Source organism: Fukomys damarensis, unplaced genomic scaffold, assembly GCF_012274545.1.
Source record: "Fukomys damarensis isolate Sample0158 unplaced genomic scaffold, DMR_v1.0_HiC HiC_scaffold_38, whole genome shotgun sequence".
Lineage (NCBI taxonomy): Eukaryota > Metazoa > Chordata > Mammalia > Rodentia > Bathyergidae > Fukomys > Fukomys damarensis.
This window is the reverse complement of record NW_022900950.1, coordinates 35,732,519-35,756,222: the sequence shown is the minus strand read 5'-3', so window position 1 is coordinate 35,756,222 and position 23,704 is coordinate 35,732,519. Positions and strand designations below refer to the sequence as shown.

The 23,704-nt window shown below is 37.7% G+C and overlaps 1 protein-coding gene across 6 annotated transcripts in view; it reads right to left on the bottom strand.

Moving 5' to 3' along the window:
* Fry (FRY microtubule binding protein) overlaps positions 1-23,704 on the bottom strand; it is a 353,736-nt gene that overhangs the window by 199,307 nt on the left and 130,725 nt on the right. For all 6 annotated transcript variants that reach the window (XM_010623889.3, XM_010623892.3, XM_010623891.3 and 3 more), the window contains one exon: positions 14,523-14,722. In XM_010623889.3, the coding sequence (XP_010622191.1) occupies positions 14,523-14,722 (200 nt within the window). The remainder of the gene's footprint in view (positions 1-14,522; positions 14,723-23,704) is intronic.

Genomic DNA, 23,704 nt, shown 5'->3' with positions numbered 1-23,704 from the left:
GTGCATTAAAACATTCAACCCTATGCTATCTTCTGTGCCTTATTTGCATGAAATATTGTAGTTGTGGTTCCAAAGAAAGTGATACCCATAGTAAAGCTAAGCTGAAAACTGTGAGAACTATGATAGAGTTAAAGAAAGAGATCACTGTGAAATTTGTTAGTCCTGGAACAATGAACCGATAAGTGTAAATTTGGGACCTCAAAAATAAATTTTTTGGTTTTCCATTATTTCTTTTTTTTTCTTTTTATTGAGTTTATTGGTACAATCTAGGTATACAATACAGTTACATTCATCATTGGGATTCTGTACCTTTATATAATAGGTCTTGATTCTCATTTTTCCCCTTATCCCTGCCCTCCCTTCACCCCCTCCTCCCCTCCTCATTTACACACACTTTATTTCCATTTTTTAAGTTTCTCATATTTTTTTCCTCTCCCTTATTACCTTTCCCCCACCCTTCCCACTTTCCCTACACCTTTAGCCCTTTACTTCCTATTTCACATTATTAATTACCTCATTAGGATACTGTGTACTATTACAGTTTTTCATACCAAAGAAACTATTCGGTATTTCAGTTAAAGAAATCTCTGTATGAACATTAAAAATAGGGAATTCTAAAATAAAACTAAAAAGGAAAGTAAAAGAGAAAAGGCAATGGTGTAACATTAAAATAATCCTTAATTCTGGAGATGAAAATGGTCCCTGAACATATTTAAATTGCTTCTTGCTCTTATAGTCTTATCTTATTCTTTTTGTCATTATTTAGAGAATACTTTATTAGTTTCTGTAATCAAACCCACGTAGATGTGACCTTGCATATTTGGTACGATGTGTTACCCCTGTACACATGGAAAAAATAAAAATAAAAAAATTAACATGTCTAGACCAAAATGGCTGTCCATTTCTGTACAATGCCAACTCAACACAGTAAATTGGGATGACTTTTTTCCAAAGTTGGCAGCATCCAACTCAACACAGTAAATTGGGATAACTTTTTCCAAAGTTGGCAGCACCGTTAAACTTTCCCAAAATTCAATTTATATGTGTGTGTGTGTGTGTGTATGTGTATATTTATATTTATATAAAAAGACTAATAATAGCAGTATGTTATGCATCGATAGCAGCAACAGCTTTTCCAGGTTCAGTTCTCAAACTTTTCGGTCTTCAAACACAAATTTGGAACAAACTGAGTTCGCCAACTGAGGCATCACTCTACTGACCATTCACAAAAATGATTCCCCTGGCATGATGGACAGTCAGGGACTCAGGGCTGTGACTCATTCTGAAGATGTACTCTGGTCACGATCATTGTCTGCATGATCATGGAACTTCAGGTGAAAGGCTGTGCCCCTTTGCTGCCTGCATCAGTTTGTCCACAGGTAAAAATGGAATACACTTACAATATCTTAATTTCCTAGTAGAGCAGTAGTTAAAAGCTTTGCAGATCTATGGCGGCAAAGTGCTTAAGAAACTGACAAAACTATTTTCCTTTTATTCCACTCAGTAAAATGGGTTTCCATAAGCAAAACAATATATTCTTATTGTTACCCATAACACTGGGGGGAAAACTCAGGATGGAGACAGTGACACAAACAGTACGATTTCAAAGAAGTGTAAGGTGCAGGTAAGATACTGTACAGGATACTATGATGTAAAATGTGACGGTAGGTCCAAATCTGTTAAGACATTTTTGGCACTTTTTTAAAAAACTGAAAACTCTTGAGATAATCTGTCCTTTTCTAGCTGGCTTTGCTCTTTTCAATGGTCCCTATTTCTCTGCCAAATTTAACAGTCATAAGCACAAATCATTATTTGAACAGTGGAGGGGAAATTTCTATGAAATTTGGCTACAAAGTTAATCGTTTTAATTGAACCAAAGAGCTGCTCTCATAAGCATTTTTTTTTCTTTTAGCTAAAACAGCTATCATAAAATATGAGTTGCAACCTTTACTTCTTTGTTTGAGTTACTTGTTCTATTTTCAGTTTTATTGGTCCTAATGTACCTCTCTAGCTGTGCATGCTATGTGAAGTGGATCTCTTCCAGCCTCCTCAGGGATCTTGGTGCACCAACTAGCTCCTCATGGCTTCTTGCCTTCATTCTCACCCTCTATCCCTATCTTTCTCCCAGCAATTGATATATTTCATGCATTTCACTGTGGTGCTTTCCTTGATGGTAGACCCACCTCTGGCTGCTGCTTTCTTTGCATCCTTCTCCTGCTCAATTCTCCAGTGAATGTCTGCAGTCTGGCTTCCCTTGTTTCTCTACTCTTTCTTCAACCACTGCAATCTGATGTTCTCTCACCACTAAAAATGGTCTCCCTAGAGGCTCTGGTGATTTTTCCAAACAGTAAATCTCGTGGCCATTTTTCAGTACTTTTCTTCGTGGATCTTCAGCTACAATGAAATCCTATGAATAACCCCCCTTTTCTTTCCACTTGGATCACTCCCCCTCTCCCTCTTCCTGTTCTGTTACGCATTCCTTCCTTGTATCCCTCACAGGCTAATCTTTTACCTTAAATGTTTGTACTCCTCAGGGATGGATCTTATGGACAAAGCCTCCCTGAACATTCCAGCCTTCTTCCCTTTGACTTATGTGATTATAACTTACGAATCTGGTAGAAATCTCCAAAGCTATCAGGAAGCATCAACAAATGGAATACTCTAGTTTAAGAAATCTTAAAGTCAGAAAATACTAGATATAAATGTAACAATAAAAAGTACCTAATAAAACATAAGACTTCTCATTGTTAGCATGACCTGTGTAACTGAAAATGTGTGATAGTTAACACTGCTACAACGCAACAGTAAAAATTGCTTCTGCCTATAAAATTGTACCGATGATTTTTAGAATGTCAAAATGCAAAATGCGTAAGAACACAGCAATACTAAAGGGGGATTCAAGATTCAGTACTATATAATTTACTTTTATTTATTTTTTGGTAGTGCAGGGCATGGAAGTAGTGTCGTGTATGTGAGGCAAGTGCTCACCACTGACACCCCTATTCCCTGTGTTATTATCATACCACGCATTTTTATTGATATTTTCTGTCACTATAAAACATGACATATTTTCAAATGATCTATTTGTGTAAAAATTACGTCTATGTAGTGAAAAGGATATAATCAGAGAAAACTAGACCAAAAACAACTTGCAGAATAGCCTTCACACAGTTTTACAGTCTTGAAAAGAACTTGGATAATTTCCCTATAATGTCACTGGACATAAAAATTGTGACTTTCCCCATGGATGAATTGAATTGCATACTATTAATTTGAAGTAAAAAGCCCTTTGATTTTTTATTACTTTAGGATACTTTTCACATGGTTGATTTGCTATATGGTTCAACTGGACTATAGTGGTGCATTAAATTTCATTTCATAGCTGAAAAGTTCCATTTAGGAGCTTAAAAGAAGTGCTTTTCATCTACATGATTCCAAGCATATTCATAATAAGAGAAACAAATTTTGAGTTGGACTGTGTAGAGAAAAAAGCAAGTTTATGAGTTCATCTGAAAGACCATTATTTAGCCACTAAATTAAACCTTCTAACAATTATCTCCGATTTTAGCTATTAATGATAATTTGTTTCTAGGTTAGGGCGAGTTTTTGAGTTTCTAGAGAATATCTTCACATGTTAAATAAGGGAGGAGCCAGGCTACATTGTGTCACTAAGGACCAGCTATTTTAAAAGCTATTTATTAATTTACAATTTAAAAATAAGCCAGTATTTTGTTAAGTGTGATAAAAATACCCCCTATCTGACCTGCAGGGTTTCTTGGTCTCCTTTCTGGACAGTATTACTTTGATTTCTATCACTATACTCAACAAGGAGCTAAATCCAGAAATGATTTTTAATCTCTTTGTATTCTCTGTATTAGGTTTGTTGAAGCCAGGCCACCTCTGTTTAAAGAGGGGTTTGGCCGTAAACTCTAGCCAATTGTCCTCCAGGGAAGCAGACTTGAGTCCACAGGAAAAGAGACATTACTGCTGGCATTTCTGCTATTTATACATCATTAGTCAACAGATATGTAATGTTTGCTTAGTACAGGGTGATTGGTATATACAATGGCGCAGAAAAAAACTAACTTGTGAACTTGGATATGATAAAATATTATAGGAAATATACCATGGTTGAGGTTAGTGAATGGTTATAGGACTGGGAACATGATTAATTATAATTGATTTTACGATACTCCATTATATAATGATATAGAGATCCAAACTTAGAGGTAGTTATTCTTCCTTCAGTAAAGTAAGATTTTTCAATTCACAAATTGCATAAATATTAAAAAGGGTTTTAGATGAAAGGATTGAATGTTTTGTTATCTTCAAGTCTGCAGACAAAACAGGCATCTGAAGGGTGAAATGCAAGAATATGAATGAATGTTTAAGCTCTCTATGGTTCTAGGGTTTAAAAAAAACTCTTGTATAGAAAAAAACTTTTGTTTTATTTTTTGCAGTTCTGGGGTTTGAACCCAGGGCCTCACATATGGTAGGCAAGTGCTCCCCTACTAAGTCATATCTATAGCAAATAAAGGACTTTTATAATTCTAAGTAGAGTGTATCCTAACCTCTGTCTGCTACCTCTCTCTGGATACAGTCTAAAGTCACAATAAGAAGCTGGGGTAAGTTTTTATTTTGCTTTCCAGAGAGCTCATTTACTTAGAACCACAATCAAATTTATCAAAACTACTAGAACCACTGGTCCCACGTAGCTTACTGATGGGCCACCATTGTCACAATTCTACAGTATCCTGTGTAATGTTAGGTGAGCTGGAGAATGTCCTGACGTCAGCTCTAACATCAGCACCCAGGAAGATCTGCTCCTGAGACTATGACCAGAACAGAGGTAGGTCAACGAATGTTACAGTCTGAACCTGGAATAATATGATTGTGCAGTAATGCTGTTATTAGCTAATTACTTGCCTTTCAATGTTGGGGCCAGCTGGCCACAACTAGTGCTCACACAGGTCTTAAACTATAACATATTTCAGTACAGATTCATGCCTTGTGTTGAAATAGTTTGGCATCCTGGATTCTTCAAAGATTTTATAGCCTCAAGAAAATATTTTGTGTTATTTCTAGTTTACTTATAGTCTTATTTTAAAACAAAATTTTTTTCATTGTTTCTTTCATGTTAGCAAACCAAACTAGATCATGTTGTGTTATTTTGTTAAGCCTCCATTCCAGCATGCTACTGGTAGCATCCTAATGACTTATCGCCAGGTCCACCAGCCCACAACTGTGCTCCAAACTCAGCAGAAGGAGAGCCTCTGAAAGTCCCTACCTGCATCTGGCTCATTAAGTACACTGCAAGCAAGGGGTTATCTAGGCTTAAGTAATCCCTATAATGAAAAAAAAATCACCATTTCATTACATCTTCCCCTATAAAATTGCTTTTGAATTCCAGGGTAAAGAGGGGCCGGGGACATAGTTCAGTGGCGCTGTACTCACCTGGAGCTCAAGGTCCTGAGTTTGAAACTTGGTACAACCCCCACCCCTCAAAAATTCCAGGGTGTCAAAGGAAGATAAGCACTGCTCTCTCATTCTCTCTTAGTCTTCTCAAAGATGACATGAAAGCTCAGTGTGTTGTCCTCTTTTGAGATCATACAGATCTTTTCCTTCTTCCATTATTTTCTTTCTACCTCTTTGTGAGGTGAGTTAGAATTTCTCCCTGTTGGCATTTTATACTCATAGACCACAGGTCCAGATGGAATCCCTGACCCGACCCCCAATTTAGATTCTACTGTAGCTCCTCACAGGAACAGCAGAAGATAAATCAGAGTGGCTTCAATAAGCTATGACATATAAACCCAAAGATGCAAGAGTAAATACTTTTATTTCATTTGTTATACACATTAGAGCTAAAACAGGCTGCCTATCTGCTCTTATTTTACGGAAGTGAAAACAACGATGGATCATATTTAAATAACTTTGCCAGAAGCACAGATTGGCGATAGGGCTGTGACAAAAAAACCCAAGTTTCTCACGTACTGACCACGTTATATTAAAGAGAGTGGACAAAAGAGCCAAACAGAGGAACATAGTTGGAAATTTCTGGAATTGTTTGATCTTGTTTTGTGTATTTGGCTTTGCATGTCATGGGCCACCTGTCCTTCCAACATGACCTGGCATTATACCTTTCCTACTTGTCCCTAAGACTCCTCCTCTTAAGAAGTTTGGAAACGTTCTGTTTGAAAGTCTCAGAAAGCCATCAAAGGTGGATTTAAACCCTGGTTTTACTGCTTTGATTTTCACCATTCACACCTGGGAAGCCTCAAATATATTGCTGGAAAAGCAGTGCAATGGTGGGCATGTTGTTTTTCATATGTGCTTTTATTTGTTTGCTTGTAACCTCCCAAAGCACAGGTATCTTGAGGGCCCAAGCTGAATCAGCTTACAGAAGCTTCAGCTGTACCTGGATGCCATGGCCAAATTCACAGAGGGCACCTGACAGTATTGATTAATGCAATAGCAGGCAGGCAACTGCCCTGCTCAATCCTCCATTCTGTTCGAACAAACATGAAGAGTGGCTGACTCCTGAGAAATATACAAGATTTGGCGAGTTTGTCCCAGCTCCACGATGAGGATGATAACTAAGCACCTGCGTGTGCTTGGGATTATGGCTGGTACTCCACACATGCTGCCTGTGAGCCTATCAACCACTGTATGAACCAAGTACTCTTCCTCCCATTCTGCAAATCAGGAAGAAGGGGGCTAACTTTTGGCCCAAGGCTATGCAACACTAAGCAAGTGGAATCAAGATTCAAATTTAGACCAATCTGAATGAAAGTTCTCATCCTTAGCTTTATATCTTTTGTTCATTCAGTCCACAAAATCAAAACTAAATCTTGAAAAAGTTTAAGAATTTTTTTAACTTTGTTTTTTATTAGTACATATTTCTCATAATGTTGATCACATTCATCACAGGGAATTTGATGCAAATAATACATCGTGATTTTTCCCCATTCCCTCCCTTCTCCTCAACGCTTCTTCCCATTTACAAAAGCTCTGTTTCCACTTTTCCCTTCTATTATTTTTTTATTTTCTCTTCCTTCACTCTCCCATCCCCTCCTTTGTTCCCCTTTCCATTTGAATATGCTCTTCCTACTTTCCACAATCTGCCATCCATTATGCCCTCGTCTACCCTTTGGGTTGCTCACACAAGAAAAACAATGCAGTATTTACACCGTGTGCCCAATTTATTTCACTTAATATCATGATCTCAAGGTGCATCCCTTTCCCTACAAATCACTCAAGTTTATCCTTCTTTATGGCAGAGTAATAAATCTGGAGTTTGAAAAGTCTGTTGAGAAGGTAATGGCCTGTGATTACAGTGACAAATGCTAGGTAAAAAGAAACTCATGGGTAATGAGAGCATATAGGCTGAGCTTCAGTCTGACTGCTAAGAGTCAATCTTAGCCTCTCCATCTATTGCTGGGTGGGAGTGGGTCAGGTAACAATATCAATGAATAACAGGCATCCTTAGATGCCCCAAGACAGGAGGCTGGGAGTCAATATCTCCTGTACTTAGCACATGGTAGGGCATTCATCTCCCAAGTACAAAGGACAGAACAAAATCCATTACTATCAGTGCAGGGGTTGGCAGGATCACCTTTGAAACACATGGTTCCTAAAAAAGACACTCCTTTCATGCTACTTTAACATTTTATTCATTGATTCATATATTAATTCATTCCTGTAGTCAAAAAATATTTATCATTACTGTATGTAAAGCACAGTCCTAAACAAGAAAGCAGGGTGTGTCAGTATACATGTGTATGCATGTGCATGGCATGGAGGGCACACAGAGAGACAGACAAGATACATGAGATACAGCTACTGTGTCTAAATAATTTATAACCAAGAAGTTTTTTCAATTTAAAGAACCCCCTCATGAAAAATAATTTTACCCTACAGTCAGGTATCCACACACATAGTAGAAAATTTTGTAAAGCAACATTCACCTTGTCTATTCTGGTTACTCTATAGTAATGAAGAATTAACGAGGGAGTTCTGCTGAAGTAGAGACTTATATGAGCGTGTGTCTGTATTGGCATAACTATGGAGAAAAAATTAAGAACTAAGGTAAGGGGTATATGAGATGGGCCCTGACAGATGAGCACGATGAGGAACTGAGGGGCAGTCTGGGAAGAGGGGTCAGACGCATAAATGCATGGCGCTAGGCAAGACAGATGGGTTTACACAGTGGAAGTAAGATAGGCTGTGGCCAAATCAAGGAGGGAAAAAGAGTGTGCCATGAAGGTTCTGAACAAGAAACATAAGGGACAGGGCTGCATCTAGGGACAATTCATCAGAAGGGCTCAGAGGAAGAGTTGGTGACCACTCCCTCCCTTACTGTCCCTTTTATTCTCCTTGGGGACACCACCTTGACATGGGAACTTTTGATTGCACTTGGGCCACATGGTACAGAGGCCCACTGTTGCTTTTCCATAAGAAGCAGACCAACAATCATGCAGAGGACTCAGGCAGGATAATAGACCAAAGTAGCAGAAAATTCGCCCATATATTACACAGGCAAAAGCCAGGTATAGCAGTGTATGCATGTAATCCCAGCTACTCAGGAGGTCGAGGCAGGAAGATCACAAGTCTGAGGACAGATGGAACAATTTAGAGACTGATTAGAAATATAATTTAAAAAGTGCCAGGTTATAGCTCAGTAGTAGAGTACCCTGGGTTCAAAAATACATACATAAAGAATGAGAAATTAGATTGATTCATAGGAAAATGGATACACATTGAGGATATACTCCTAAGTGAAATAAATAAGTCACATGTGTAAATGCTGAATAGTTTCTCTGGTGTGAATAAACTATAATAGTACAGAAGATCCTAATGAGATAATGGACAGTGTGAAATAGGAAGAAAAGGGCTAAAGGTGTAGGGAAAGTGGGAAGGGTAGGGAAAAGTAATAATAAGGGAAAGAAAAATATGAGAAAATGAAGAAATGGAAATGAAGTGTTTGTAAGGGGGAGGGAGGAGGGGTGAAGAGAGGGCAGGGACAAGGGGAAAAAATGAGAACCAAGACCTGTCATGTAAAGGTACAAGAACCCAATGATGAATATAACTGTACTGTATACCTAAAATGTACCAATAAACTCAACGAGAAAAAAAGGAATAAACATACAATTCTTGGAAGAGTATCTAGAAAATAAATATTATATATGTTTTGCTATTAAAAACATACATATATAATTAATTCTGAATGCAATGTAACTTTTTAAAAGAAAATATTGAAATCAGTTCATAAAACAAGCAAAGGGAAAGGAATAGCTGGAGGGAGTGAAGTGGCCTAGTGTCTACAGGAGGTGCTGTTTATCTCATTATCACGGAGGCATTTTTTATTGTCTACTTGGAGACACAGAACAAAGCTCAGGGCCTTGGGGAGTGAGACATTGAAAATAAAATGCTTGATGACAAAGTCTGGTCTAAGCAATGAAATAACAGTCTATGGAATAAACTATACACTGATACAGCAAGAAGATAAGCTATTACTTTGGTTTCTACCTGGCTCTATGTTAAAAAACAAGAAAAATATCCCTCCCCAAGAATTTGAAATTAAGGCCTAAGTTTTATATGAGTTAGGAGTTTACATTTATGTCAACTGCTAAAGAAGAAATTCCTGCTAGGCGCGAGGCAGGATATTGCTGTGAGTTCAAGAACAGCTTGTGCTACATAGTGAGTTCCAGGTCAGTCTCAACTACATAGTGAGACCCTGTCTCAAAAAAAAAAAAGAAGAGGAAGAAATTCCTAAGCCAAAACAGCAATACAGTATTTGGTCCTAAATAGTAATACCTCTGGGACAAAAGAAAGGAGCAAAAAATCAAAGTCAAATACTCCCACAACAATGGCTTTGAGAAAGACTCACAGAAAAATATGCCCCAATAAAGAATTCGCAGTGAAATTTTGCATAAAAAAGCAATGCACTACTGGTAAAAGTTATCAGACACAAGAAATAGAAGTATAGGTTCCTGGCTATAATTCCAACACTCAGGAGGCTGAGGCAGGAGGATCACCGCAAGTTTGAGGCCAGCCAGGACTATGTTGCGAGTTCAGAGACAGCCTGAACTACAAAGTGAGAACCTATCTCCAAAAAAAAAAAAAAAAAAAAAAAAAAAAAAAAAAACAAAAAGTACAGGCTGACAAACAGTGGTATAGTAGAACAATTCTCTAAAATAAAGTAGAAAATGTATGTTTATGGTTATTGAAAGTCATAAACTCAAAGGAACAAAATACAATGAAAACAAGACCTTAAATCTTTCACATTTAAAAATATTTTTTTACTAGTTCACATAAAAAGTGAACAAAACAGCATTTCTTGGAATGACAAATACAGTCACCAAAATTAAAATTCTCCATGGGAGGGTAAACAACAGATTAGACATAGCCTAAGAGAAGACAAATTTAAGAAAATTACTCAGAATGCAGTAAAATGCAACAAAGTGGCAGCAATAATAAAAGAAGAGTAAGAAGACATGCGATGTGACATGAAAGGTACAAAAACTGACTAACAGGTATGCCAGAAAAAGAGAATGGAAAAGCTGGATAAAAGGCAATATTCATATAGGTAACTGTCAATAATTTTCTAGAGTTGATAAAAGATATGAATTCTCAATTCAAGAAGTATAAGAGTTTCTAACAAGAAAATAAAAAAAAATCCACATCCAAGAACAGTGTAGCAAAAGCACACAACACCCAAGACAAAAAAACAGAAAAAAAATCCACATGTAACAAATCAACTACAGATTTTTCAATGGCAATTACAGAGACAACACAGTGAAATACAATGTCAAAAATCTAGAGGGAGAACAAATGTATATCAACTTCAAGTTGTATTCCCAGCTGAATCATCAATGATAAACTAGGCACAAAAAAAGACTGTGGAGATGAACAAGATTAAGTTGTTTACAACTCATGACTCTTTCTATACTTTTAATATTTTTAAATAAAACATTTAAAAAGATACAGATAACCTCATTTAGCTTGTTGAGAACATTTTGTATATGTGCTGCCAAACTGAGCACTTGTTTAGAACATTTTGGAAAGGTGAAATAGTAGTTAAGAGTGAACAAAACTAAAGGCTATCAAATGTCCCCATGAAGCAATAAAAACTACTGACTTATCCATAAATACTAATGAATATGACCTGAGCATCTTTTGGGTACAAAGTACAAGATGTTTACAAAGATATTTATAAAGAAAAAGAGCTAAAATTTGAATCTGATAGGACATATTTATTTCCTGCCCCCTTTACCCATTAAGATTCACCACTTAAGTCATAAATAAAACTTCAAACTTTAATTTGATGTGGTGGATGGATAATCTACTGCACACAATCTGTTGGCCTGATTCTAAGTTCTGAGTCAAACTTTTAAAGATGAAGCAAGTCAGGCCTGGTGGTGCATATGCTTATAATCCCAGGACTTGGGAAGCTGAGGTATGAGGATCACAGTGAGTTCCAGGCTAGCCTGGGCTACATAATGAGTTCAAGGACAGCCTGCACTACGCAGTGAGACTCTGTTGTCAAAAACAAAACAAAACAGGGCAAGGGATTTAGCTCAGTGGTGCCGCGCGCCTGCCTCGCAAGTGCAAGGTCCTGAGTTCCATTAGTGGTACCACAAAAACAAAACAAAACAAAACAGAAATACAGGTTCCTTCACAGTTCACAAAATAAGAAATCTATACTTCTGAATTTTTGAAAATTATCTTTGTCACGTCAAGTTGTATTAAGGAAAATGATAATACAATTTTGTGGTTTAATACAAACACATAAATTCAGGGTTTCAAAAGATTCAATATCTTGCTAAAAGAGGCTAAATAGGGAAAAGAAATAGAAAGGGACATTTAATAGAATTCCATTTAAATGTACTCTATATACATAAAAAGTAATACCTCTAAGGCTGGGAGTATAGCTCAGTGGCAGAACACTTGCCTAGGAGGCACTAGCATATGGTTCCATCCCAAGCCCCATTGAAACCAAACAACAAAAAAACACCTCTTGCTATGGCCACAGGACAGAATGACACATGCACATTCATACTTTTAGAATCAAGTGATAATAATCAGAATCCATTTATAGTTATTATCCTATAAGTAAGCAAATATAGGGATAAAAATTACCAAGCATTTTTCAGTAGGCAAGAAATGTATACGTTATGGAAGTTTATATCTGTGGGAAAAAATAAAAGGGGAACAGTCTCTTTTTATAAAAAGTAAAAACTGATTACATGTATTTCTTTTGCTAAAAACATCAGGTATATCTCAGGACAGTATGTAAATTATTATCTTGGAAACATGGATAGTTCAAAAAGAATCATCTCTTTTGTGTAACTTTTGTACAACTTCCGGGTTTTGTAAAACTCCTGGGTTCCTCTGAACATTCATAAGAATACACAAATTCAGAGAGCTTTAACCTTGCATTTTTTGGCATTTCTCTGAGTTAAGGAGTTAAAAGAAACTTCACTGTGTTTTACCACTGTGTCCTCCCTAAACTCCCCATACTCTTCTGATCCCAAGGCAGGTTCCTCCCTCTACCAGGGACAGGGGTCTAGCTGCTTCAGCTAGGGATCTGACTGTTCTTAGCAGTGGGAATTTGGATATTTGACTTGGCTGACTCAAGTCACAGGAGGGCCTGAAGATACCTTTGCTTAAAGATAATATGCAGAGACTGAACACAGAATGCAGTTACTGCAGTTCAGAGTGGGCTCTGACATCTCCCAGGCTGAGTACAAATCAACAAAGGTGTGACCTTCAGCAAAAATTTAACCTTCTCTATGCTATTTTCTCAACCATAATGAGATGTGACCTAAGGTCATTGTAAAGAGTAAATTAAGCACAGTGCCTGGCACACAGTCAGTACTCCATGATGGCTACTATGAATAGTTAGGGTAGTAAAAACATAAAAACATGAGTGAATGAAAAAAAGATACTGTACTAAGGAACAAATGTAGGCAAACTGAAATCATAAAACCAAGAAAAAAATTCCCATAACCATAGATTTTAAATAAATGAATAGTATTTTATTAAAACAATTCATAAAGATAGTCTTTGTTGATTTAATAAAAACTTTAAAGTGGAAAGTTTGTAACTTTCAGGTAAATACATTTAACATTCTTGAATTCTTATTTCTAAACTTTAAGATGTGATTGTTTTATATAGGTCATTTTAACAGAGGATGTTGTACATCGTCTGTTACATATTTTCAGAGATCTGTGCTATGGACTCAGAAAAATTGCCCTTAATCATTTTCAACCATGATTCCACAAAGCAAATTCTGATTATCTTTACACTGCTCCAGTATCCTCACAGGAGGTACAAAGCCTTGCTTCATAGAAACAGCTGCGTCACTCTGAATTCCTTTCCTTCTCTCTTATTGTGTGTGGCCCAACCAAGGTCAGAAAACAAGTAATCTGAACCTTCCCGTTGCACTTTCTTCCTTCCTGATTGTCCTTTCAAGATTCAGTGCTCTCAAAGCACTGTTAAAGCAATTAACATAAGGCTCTCCTACACTTTAATTTCCAGTCTAAGCATCTGCAGAGAAAGACACTGAAGTCCAAGGGCATCATCTGTCTAATAAGGGGTCTAAAGGTAAGAAAGTCAAGAATTTGTCTTCCAATTTTCAGAAGATGGAAGTGGGGGTTTCTGAATGACTTACCAAAACACTTCCTCTGACAACATGGTTCTGAGAACCTTATGTTCTCACCGTGGAAGTTGAGACAGCCACTTGAACAACAATGATTTTTTTTTTTTCTCACTTACTTTAACTCCAGGACAAAAAATTTTGTTTGCAGTAAATATACATAGCTGAGACACACAATTTTTCTATTATTAATAGTTCCTGTTAGATGATGTTTATTGTCCTAAATGTAGCAATGAAGCATGCTACTAAATTTTATGTGCTAATGATTGTTTTAAAATTCTCACAATTTTTCCCCCTGTAACCAGGAAACCAAACTAGTATCTTTTTAAACCTATGATTTAGAAAAAGTACCCTTTGGAAAGCAGGGGATTAGTAATCCATCCTTTGCTGGGATGGTAAAGCCCAGCATATAGTCATCCTCTGGAGATTTGTTCAAGATCATATCTTTCAAATAGTAGCTCAGTGCCGCTGTGCCTGCCTGGCAAGCACAAGGTCCTGAATTCAATTCCTGGTACCAGAAAGAAAAAAAAATGTACAAATGCTCAAGATCTTTGTATTAAATGGCAGAGTATGAGCACTGGACCTGTGCATATCCTCCTATGCACTTTAAAATCATCTAGTTGACATATAATACCTAACATAATACAAATGCTATGTAAATAGTTGCTATACTGCATTATTTAGGGAATAATGACCAAAACAGGTAAGTACATATTTAGTACCGATGCAATTATTTTTTCCAAATATTTTCAATCTGAGTTTGGTTGGCTCCATGGATATGAAATCCTAGGATATGGAGGGCCTACATAATTCAGCATACAGATGAATTTAGAAAGAAGTGGGATTCATGGCACACACTCACCAGTGGCTCTGCCATAATGATGCGAATCTTGCGCTCAGCTTGGGTGGTGAAATTGACAAATAAACTCTTGAGTACATATTCTCCAGGTTTGCTGTCTGGGTCCACATTGATGGGTAACATGGTTGGCGGCCCCTTCTCCTTGTGTGTGCCGGAGGCAGGTGGAACTGGAGGCTTGATGTAACCGTTGCCAACTGGAGAAGCTGAAAAACAGAATGGATGTTCTTAGGGGCTGAAAATAACTTTATAAATATTCAGACAGGGTGTGTCAAACCACAAATATAAGACATGAATTGTATCAAGAATGTCACACTGGGCCAGGGATTTAGCTCAGTGGCACCACGCCTGCCTCACAAGTGCAAGGTCCTGAGTTCAAGCTCTGATACTGCCAAAAAAGAATGTCACACTTAATACCATAAGCTGACCTCATTCTTCAGAAATGGTATGGGAATTTATGTTACGTTTGCATTGCATAATATTTGATAATCTCAAAATTCTTGTCACTAGATTGATATGGCTGATAAATCCTATAATATTTAAGAAATTTTGGGCTTCTCTTTTACATTCCAGGCAAAATGGAGTAAAAAATGAGGAAAAAAGGTAATTTCTTGTCCAAGTTTTCTTAATGACAGAAACTCTCTGTCTTTTGTGCTTCAGTAGAATAATGTAAAATGCTCTGGGAGTCATTTCTTCCAGAAGTCTCCAAAAACCAATTTTCAGAAGCCCTGCTGGCTCTTGCTCCAAAGGGGCAAGTCCACCATCCTTGATTCAAGTTGGGATGCCTTTGTTTGACCTTTGTTGTATAAACAATATATTTAAAATGTGTGTATTTATAAACAGTTAACTTCTTCCCTCCCTCCTTCCTTTCCTTTCATAGTGTTAGGGATCATACCCAGGGCCTCAACCATGCCAGGCAAGTGATGTATCAGTGAGCTATACCTTTAGCCCTTGTCCTTTATAAAATATATAAATTTCCTACTTGGACTAGATCTTGAACAGGGGTAACTATCAGGGATCCTGCGGAGTGACTTCCCATTAGACTGCAACCCAGTCAATTATTTATCTGGAAAAAATTATTTTTCTCTAAATGCAAATTTCAAGCCTCTGCTTTTCATGGTACTTTGACATATTAAAATTTTAGCTTGCACAAGCCATATACTTGCAAGATAGTGAGGTATCAATATACAGTTTAGGATGGAGACAGGAATGCTGAGATTGGCTACACAGATTAAGGGAAAAGAATCAAGGAAAAAGTGAATTTCCCATTTGGACACTCGTTGTTATGAATAGAATGGTGGTATCATAACAAAGAGGGAACAAGGTTCTCTACAAAGCCGAACACTCAGAGCTACCAATAATCATAAGCCTTCTCCTCTTTTCTTTCCATTCCAATCCCTGTTTTTTGGAAGACATACAAAAGTATTGTCTATTTTATTAAATTACAATTTTGTCCCCAATGTCACATTAATGACTCTTCCTTATATTTCCTACCCCTTCCTCTTCAGTTCACTTAACCTGACATAGAATTGAGGATCCCTTATCTGGAGGGACTTTCTAGATGTCAACTATTACTACACCATAGGAATATGTCCTCTTGAATTAAACAACAACATAAAATGTGCTGTACAATTTCTTTTCATCCTCTCCATTCCCATTAGCTATGTCCTAGTCTCAGCCCTTGGAAAACTATGGCTAAGGCAAGAACAGCAGCCACCAATCTTCCTTGTGCTTGGTTTTCATTTTAATACCTTTCTGCTCAAAACTTTCAGTAGCTCACAATTATCATCAAGCCCTAAATCATCAGTCTGATTTAGAGGTCTTTGGTGGTTTGCCTTCAGCTTGTGCCCCAGCCCACTGATACTCTCGCCCAGGAGCACAATCTTCTCGAATACGCCTTCTTTCTTCCTCTCTCTGATGCTACTCTTCTTTCTTTTCTCACCCAGCTTTCCTCTTCTTTTACCAACTAGAGAAGCTGTTTTGCCTAGGACAGGCCCTAAAATTGAACCATAGAGCTGTATCCCATAAAAGTAACAAGACTGCAGCTTCTCAGATCCCTTGGTATTCATAGATGATTGGTTCCAGGATCACCAAAGATACCAAAATTCAAGGATGCTCAAGTGCTTTCCTGAAAATAGCACAGTACTTGCACATAATCTTTCACTATTATTGTTCAGGGAATGATAACAAGAAAAATATCTATATATGTTCAAGGCAGATGCAATTTTTTCTGCATATTTTGACTTGCAGTAGGATGAATCTATAGATGTGGAGCCAATGGATGCAAAGGGCTAATTATAGTTTTTGCACAGATAGTAATCAATAAATCTCCTTAAATAACGATTAAACATGGCTTCTTTATTTCTGAAGTCAGTGAGTGATTCATGGGATGGGAGATACATGAGAATCAGTGTGTCAGAGTCTTTAATGAATCGGGCACAGTATTTATAATGAAGTCATTCACTGGCACTTCAAGCAGCTTACTAAAAGATATTATTTATCCTAAAGGGGCATCTTTAGGGATGAAATCAAGAGCTGTCCACTCCTCTACCTTACTGCTACTCTCCACCCTTAGTGAGGAGATTGCCTGCCCACTGCCAAGTTAGAGGGACAGCCTATCACCACAAGTCGTCTTCCTACATATCAAGGGCATCATGCCACAGCACTGGAGACTGGAAAAGAAACCTAAACTATCTACTTGGAGTTCAAATTTTTATTATTTTCAGTTTTTTACAGGGTTGGAATCCATTTCTAGATGGCAGCAATAATTGAGTTGATGTAAAATACAGTCGCAAGACTAGATCCATAATACAAGATTCCTAACTATAGTGAGAGGATTTTCATTATCGTGACCTCTGGCATGTTTTTGTAAAGCTACATTCTGGAGAGCTAAAATCCAGACACCATAATACTTTTTAGACAAAGCTTCCATTTATTTATTTATTTATTTATTTATTTAGCTTTTTTGAGACAGGGTTTCACTATGTAGTTCAGACTGCTCTGGAACTCACTGTGCAGCCCAGGCTGGTCTTGAACTACACAGCAATCCTCCTGCCTCAGCCTCCTGAGTGCTGGGATTACAGGCATGCACCACCACGCCTGGCAAAGCTTCCATTTAAAAAGCCAAAACACAGAGGCTGTGGATTTAGCTCAGTGGTTCTGTTACCTGCCTTGCAAGTGCAAGGATCCGAGTTCAATCCCAGTACAAAAAAAAAAAAAAGCCAAAGCACAAATTCATAAAAAATCCTATTCACCTGTACTTCAAAGCCAGATACCTTTGTTGAGTACAAAAGTCATTGCACACAGACTGAGTGAACTGGAACCATCACAAGCCAGCCAGAGTCCATGCCAGAGCAGAGGGTAAATCAGGGACAGACAGCATCCATCAGTTTCATACAGGCACCCTGGCCCGATGGAGACACAATGAAAATCACTGGGTTGAACTGGATCCACTCCCAAGTTTCAGTAACTCTTCTTCATTCTACCATAATTAATTCCAGCCATTTGTCAGCAGAATTAAAAAAAGCAAACATATGTGACAGCACTTTTCCGTAACTCAGTTGTTTGGTGATAATATATTTGGAACCAGGAAATTCATGTTCCCTAATCATACAAATTGAGCCACTCTACTCAACATTACCAGGAAAGAAAAATCACTAAACTCTCCTGCAGCACTTGCTTTTTTCTTGACTACACCTAGATCATTTGTCTAGTTTGTAAGTTCACAACAGTTTGGAAACAGAAAACTGTAAGGAAGGAGTATAGTTTCTATGGCTGGAACTCCAGCAAGTAAAGAAGAAAAAGAAGAAAGAGAAATTACATGACCTGGAAGGCACCAGAACTTAGAAACACAGTGCCTGACTTGACAGCCTCACAGGCTTGGATGGACGCTCGCTCCAGCAAGCATGTTGTCATAGTCAATTTCACAATGGATGACAACACCACATCCCTTTACAGAAGGGTAAAGAGCACGCCAGGGATTTGGCTCAGTGATTCCACAGCCTGCCTCGCAAGCCCAAGGGCCAGAGTTTGATCCCCAGTACCAAAACAAAACCAAACAAAAACAACAACAACAACAACAAACAAACAAAAAGGAAAGGTAAAGATGAGATGATAAAAGGCAAGAAAAAAAGCAGATATTTCTTTGGTGTATAAAAAAGATAAATTCATCAAACTTGAGAATATGGCTTTGAAAATTTCAAGGTATTTCTTCCTAGGTCTTTTTTATTTTTGGTACTGGGAATCAAACTCAGGACTTTTGCAATTGCCAGGCAGGTGCAGTGCCACTGAGCCAAATCCTGGCCCTGAAGTTTACTTTTTTTTTTTATACTGGGGATCAAACTCGGGTCCCTGCGCTTGCAAGGCAGGTATCAGCGTCACTGAGCTAAATCCCTGGCTGAAATTTACTTTTGACTGAAAAAAAAAAAAATCACACAGATGCAAAAGAAGCTATAGTTTGGGTCCATTTCCTAGCTTTGCAAAACCAATGTGGGTAGTGACTACTCAAATCCACTCCTCTCTGCTTGGGGTGCTTTCTTTGCTTTTAATGCAGCCTAGAAAACAAATCACTCACCCTCCAAGGCTCAGTCAACATCCCCTCCTCCACCTAGCTAAGGCTGGGTACTCCTTTCCACTCAGTACCCCACAGTTGTCCAAGTGGATGGTCAAATTGCTCCTTATACTGGGTTCTGGAAATATGAATCCCTTACAGTGAAAGGTCCTGACAGGTCATAAATCTCATTTTCTCCTTGCAAATATTTGCTGAAGAAATAATTTTAATTTCTTGTATTAAAAACTTCTCCCACTTAAATTTCTTGTATATATCTCTATATTTTTTTAATCTGCCATAATATCTCAGTTCAGAAACATCTCTGTTGGCAAACAATTCATTTCGCAAACAAGTGTTTGTCAATTCAAAAACCACATCAGGTGACAAACACAACAATGACTATCTTTCCCTGCACAAACACAATCATAGCCATTTCCCTCAAAACTGTAAAACAAATGAAACCGGTAAACTGAGATGCCACTGCATTTTTTTAAAATTTGGGATTGTGTTAAAGTACGCATAACAAAATCTACTGCCGCAGCCATTTTTCAGTGTACAGGCTTAGTGGCATCCATGTGATGATTTAGCTTCAATGCCATCTGTCTTCATCCTCCTTTCCTTCATCTTGTCTATTTCCACCTAGTGGCTCTATTTCCCTAGAAAGTAAAGCTCCCAACCCCAGTTCTTAGGGTGGGTGTTGTGGTGGGTGGAGAGGAAGGTTATCACTTTCACGTTAATTAGGTTTCTAATTACTAAATCCTTTTGAAGTTTGCCTTCTTTCTATATTTTCTCATTTCATTCAAATCTTGGATTAATGTGCTCACTTCCGCAGAACATATACAAATCTTGGATTAAACATGTTCTACTTTTTTTTCATTGCCATCTTTTGTCTTCCATGTTTTCTTGATATTCTTTTATTATTTATATCCCAAATGCTGCTCCTATTTGGTTTTTCTGAATTGTTTTAGATGTATGAAAGCCTCAAGTCACTGCCTTGTTTTCCTTTTCTCTTTCCTCTGCCTTTCAGTATTTTATCTCAGAAAAATGACAGTAACCCTTCAGTGATTGCTTTTATAAATGTCTGTCACCTGCTAAGATGCAATTACATGGACTTCCCTTGATTTTCAAAGTAGGTACTGTCATTAGAGTCTGAAAGAATGTCTGCCAAGACCTGTGAGCAAAGAAGGATGAGGTTGCATTGACATTTCAACGTCTTTTCTCACCAAAAGGAGATCAAATAACCTGCTAGAGGCAGGATAATCCTGAATTTCAACTTCCTTTTTCTCCTCTAGAGAACTAACAAATTATACTCATTCATGTGTTCCTCTCTGGCCCTCTGCCCTTCTTTTTTTTCCCTTTGTATTTTCTTCCTCCATTTGTTCATTTTATGTAGCGAAACTACATTAATTTGAGTTCCATAATTCAAATTTTGTGATCTTTGGATAAGACCTTGAATTTTTTGATGTCAAATTAAAAAAAAATTTTTTTCTGACTTAAGAGAGGGGAATCCTTGGTGCTCAGAATAGCTAACATACTGGATTCACCAGGAAGGGGTCTGGGGTAGACCTGGAGAGCTTACATTTCTAACCAGCCCTGGGCTAATGCGATTACTCTGACATCAGATGTAAATAAATATGAACACGAAGGTGGAAAAAAATCAATCCTGTTAATAGAATTGTTTTCAATTTCATTTGCCTGTAGCAAAACTGATATTCTTTGTTCACTACTGAAGTTAGCAGTTGTTGGCAAAAAGGAGTGGAAGGAGTATTGAATTGGGAGCCAAAAGTCTGAGCTCTGCATGACCTTGGGAAGGATCTGGCACCAATTTGGCTTCAGTGTTTTTACTTGGGTGATTTTGTTTGTTTTTGGCAAACTCAGGATCTTGTACACACTAGACAATTGCTCCTCCACAGAGCTAGCCCCTTACCTTTCTGATTAGAGGCTGGGCTAGATTTGTCTTCTTATATATAGTATTCTGAGACTATATAAAAATATACCATAACTTGTTCAACTCTCACCTATCCTTCAATTAATAGGAATTCGTGTGATTCTATCATCTACCCTTCTCTATAGAGGAAAGTTTTTCAAATACCACAACCTTTCCAGTTATACTTGCACTTTGCTCTGGTGCCATTCACCTCATAAGACTGAAAACAGTCTAAAATGCAGGCAGACACACAAGAAAGACTGTTTTATTCCTAGCTGTAAACTCAAGGCTCATTTTTAACATTTAACATTCATTTTTTTTAAATGACTTATGGCATCTTACTGGGCATCTGCATTTCACAAACCTAGTGCTAGGTCTCGTCTCTGTTCCTGGCCATCAAGTAGGCAGATGCTGTGGAACAGATAACATAGGACCAGGTCTTAAAGGACAGGTAGAACTGTCATGGGTAGAGTTGGGATGTGGGAAAACAGGGCAGAGGAAGTACCCAACAGGTATAGGGTAGCATCTGTCCTGTGTCTCTCCTCCTGTCACTTTCCCACCACACATTCTCTTTTAAAGCATATATACATAAATGCTGTCTTTACCAGGGAACTGGAGAATTGTCAAGAAGAGCACTATATGTCTTGTCTTTATCCTAAGCATTTATCCTAATTATATGGCATAATAGAAAGGTCTACTAAAAACTTAACCTCTCTCAATATCCCTCCTCCTTGTCCTCCTCTTTTTCCTCCTCCTCTTCTTCTTTCCCCTCCCTCTCCCTCTCCCTCTCTCTGAACTGGGGATTGAACCCAGGGCCTTGGAACTGAGCTACATCCCAGACCCTTTAAAATTTTTATTTTCATACTAGGACTTGCTAATTGCCCAGTCTGGACTCAAACAACCTCCTACCCCAGCATCTTAGAGTGCTTGGACTACAGGCACGCCTCATCATACCCAGCTAAGAGACTATAAACTCTTTAAATTCTATAGAATGTAGGTTTTTAATTCTTCTTTAATACTAGAATTAAGGTTTTTGAATGGGAAGCCAATGAGTCTGGATTTTATTTGGAGGGTAAATAAGAGCCAGAGGGTTTCTTTCTTTCTTTTTTGTTTTTGTTTTTTGAGACAGGGTCTCACTGTGTAGTTGAGACTGACCTGGAACTCACTATATAGCCCAGGCTGGTCTCAAACTCACAGCAATCCTCCTGCCTCAGCCTCCCAGTGCTGGGATTACAGGCGTGTGCCACCACGCCCGGCCAGAGCGAGGGTTTCTAGGACAAATAATGATTTGATGTTACTAAATAAAAGGCTTGTTTGGAGAGACAGCACAAATTTAAAAAATGAGTACACTATCCATGAGAAAAATAATGCTGGTGGAACCTGGATCCTACACCTTGTACAACTGGACCAGAAATCCTGTCACATCAACTCTGTCCAATAAAGAAAACATTCAAGACACGTTTCCTACAAAGATGTTTTGATGATTAAAGTGTTTAAGAAGTTTTTCAAGAATACTGGCTATAGGTATTTTCTAAGAACTCCCTATTTATGGGAAGATATTGAGAGTTTTGTACTCAAACATTGAAAACTGTTAGCTATGTACAACATGAAAATGACGGCATGGCCTTCAATCACCCAGTAATAGAAAAGAATTGACTTCAGTATCATGACATAGAGGCAACCACATACTGCATCCCATGTCTATGTGTATCAAGGCTGGAAAACATTAGAGCTGATATCCATTCACGAGAAACCATAGGGATACAGGGACAAGTTAAATGTCACCATAAGAAAACAAGAGGCAATGCAATTATGATCATTCTAAAAGACAAGTGCACTGATTTATACAAGTCCATAATTGAGATAAAAGGATGATTAGAGCAAATTAGGGGACATAACAACAAAATGTAACGTGTAGACTGTGTCTAAATCCTGATTCAAGCAAATCAATTGTTAAAAACGTATTTTATGACAATGAAAAATATGAACTGGACAATAAAGCATTATGTTCAATTTAGGTATGATAATAATTAGATACAAAAATATGCATATTTTGTAGAATGCATACTAGTTATAGGGAGTTCAATAAAATAAAAGACAAAGGTATACATAAATCAAATATGACTAAATCTTGATAAATCCTGAATCAGAATGATGGCAATTTGCTATATACCATACTTCTTGTGTGTTAGCTTTATTTTGAGACAGGGTCTCACTTTGTAGATCAGGCTGATCTTGAACTCATTAAATAGCCCAAGCTGGCCTCAGTTTCACAGCAATCCTCTTCCCTCAGCCGCCCAAGCCTTATGAGTTACAGGCATGTGCACCACAACATCCAGCCAGCTTTTATCCTTTTGTGTTTGTTTAAAGTATTTTACAATGAAATACTTTCTAAAAACAGGTAAGATTAATTTATATTCCCTCTATCTTATAATGACAATAAGGAAGGAAGGCTACTTTAGAACCTCAATTTGAAAAAATCGCTACATAAGAAATGGACACCATCTAATTCAGGTTGATCACATAGAATCATGATCACATGATTCCTGAATGTTCAAGAATCATCACTAAGGGCTTAGATCCTACACCCTGGGACACAACTGCATGTTGGACGGTGTGGTGTGATTTTACAGCATTTACACTTCATGCATATGGAAAACACAAATGTAGGTGTAGTGTCCTTTACCACACTCAAGTTACAATATGGGTTGG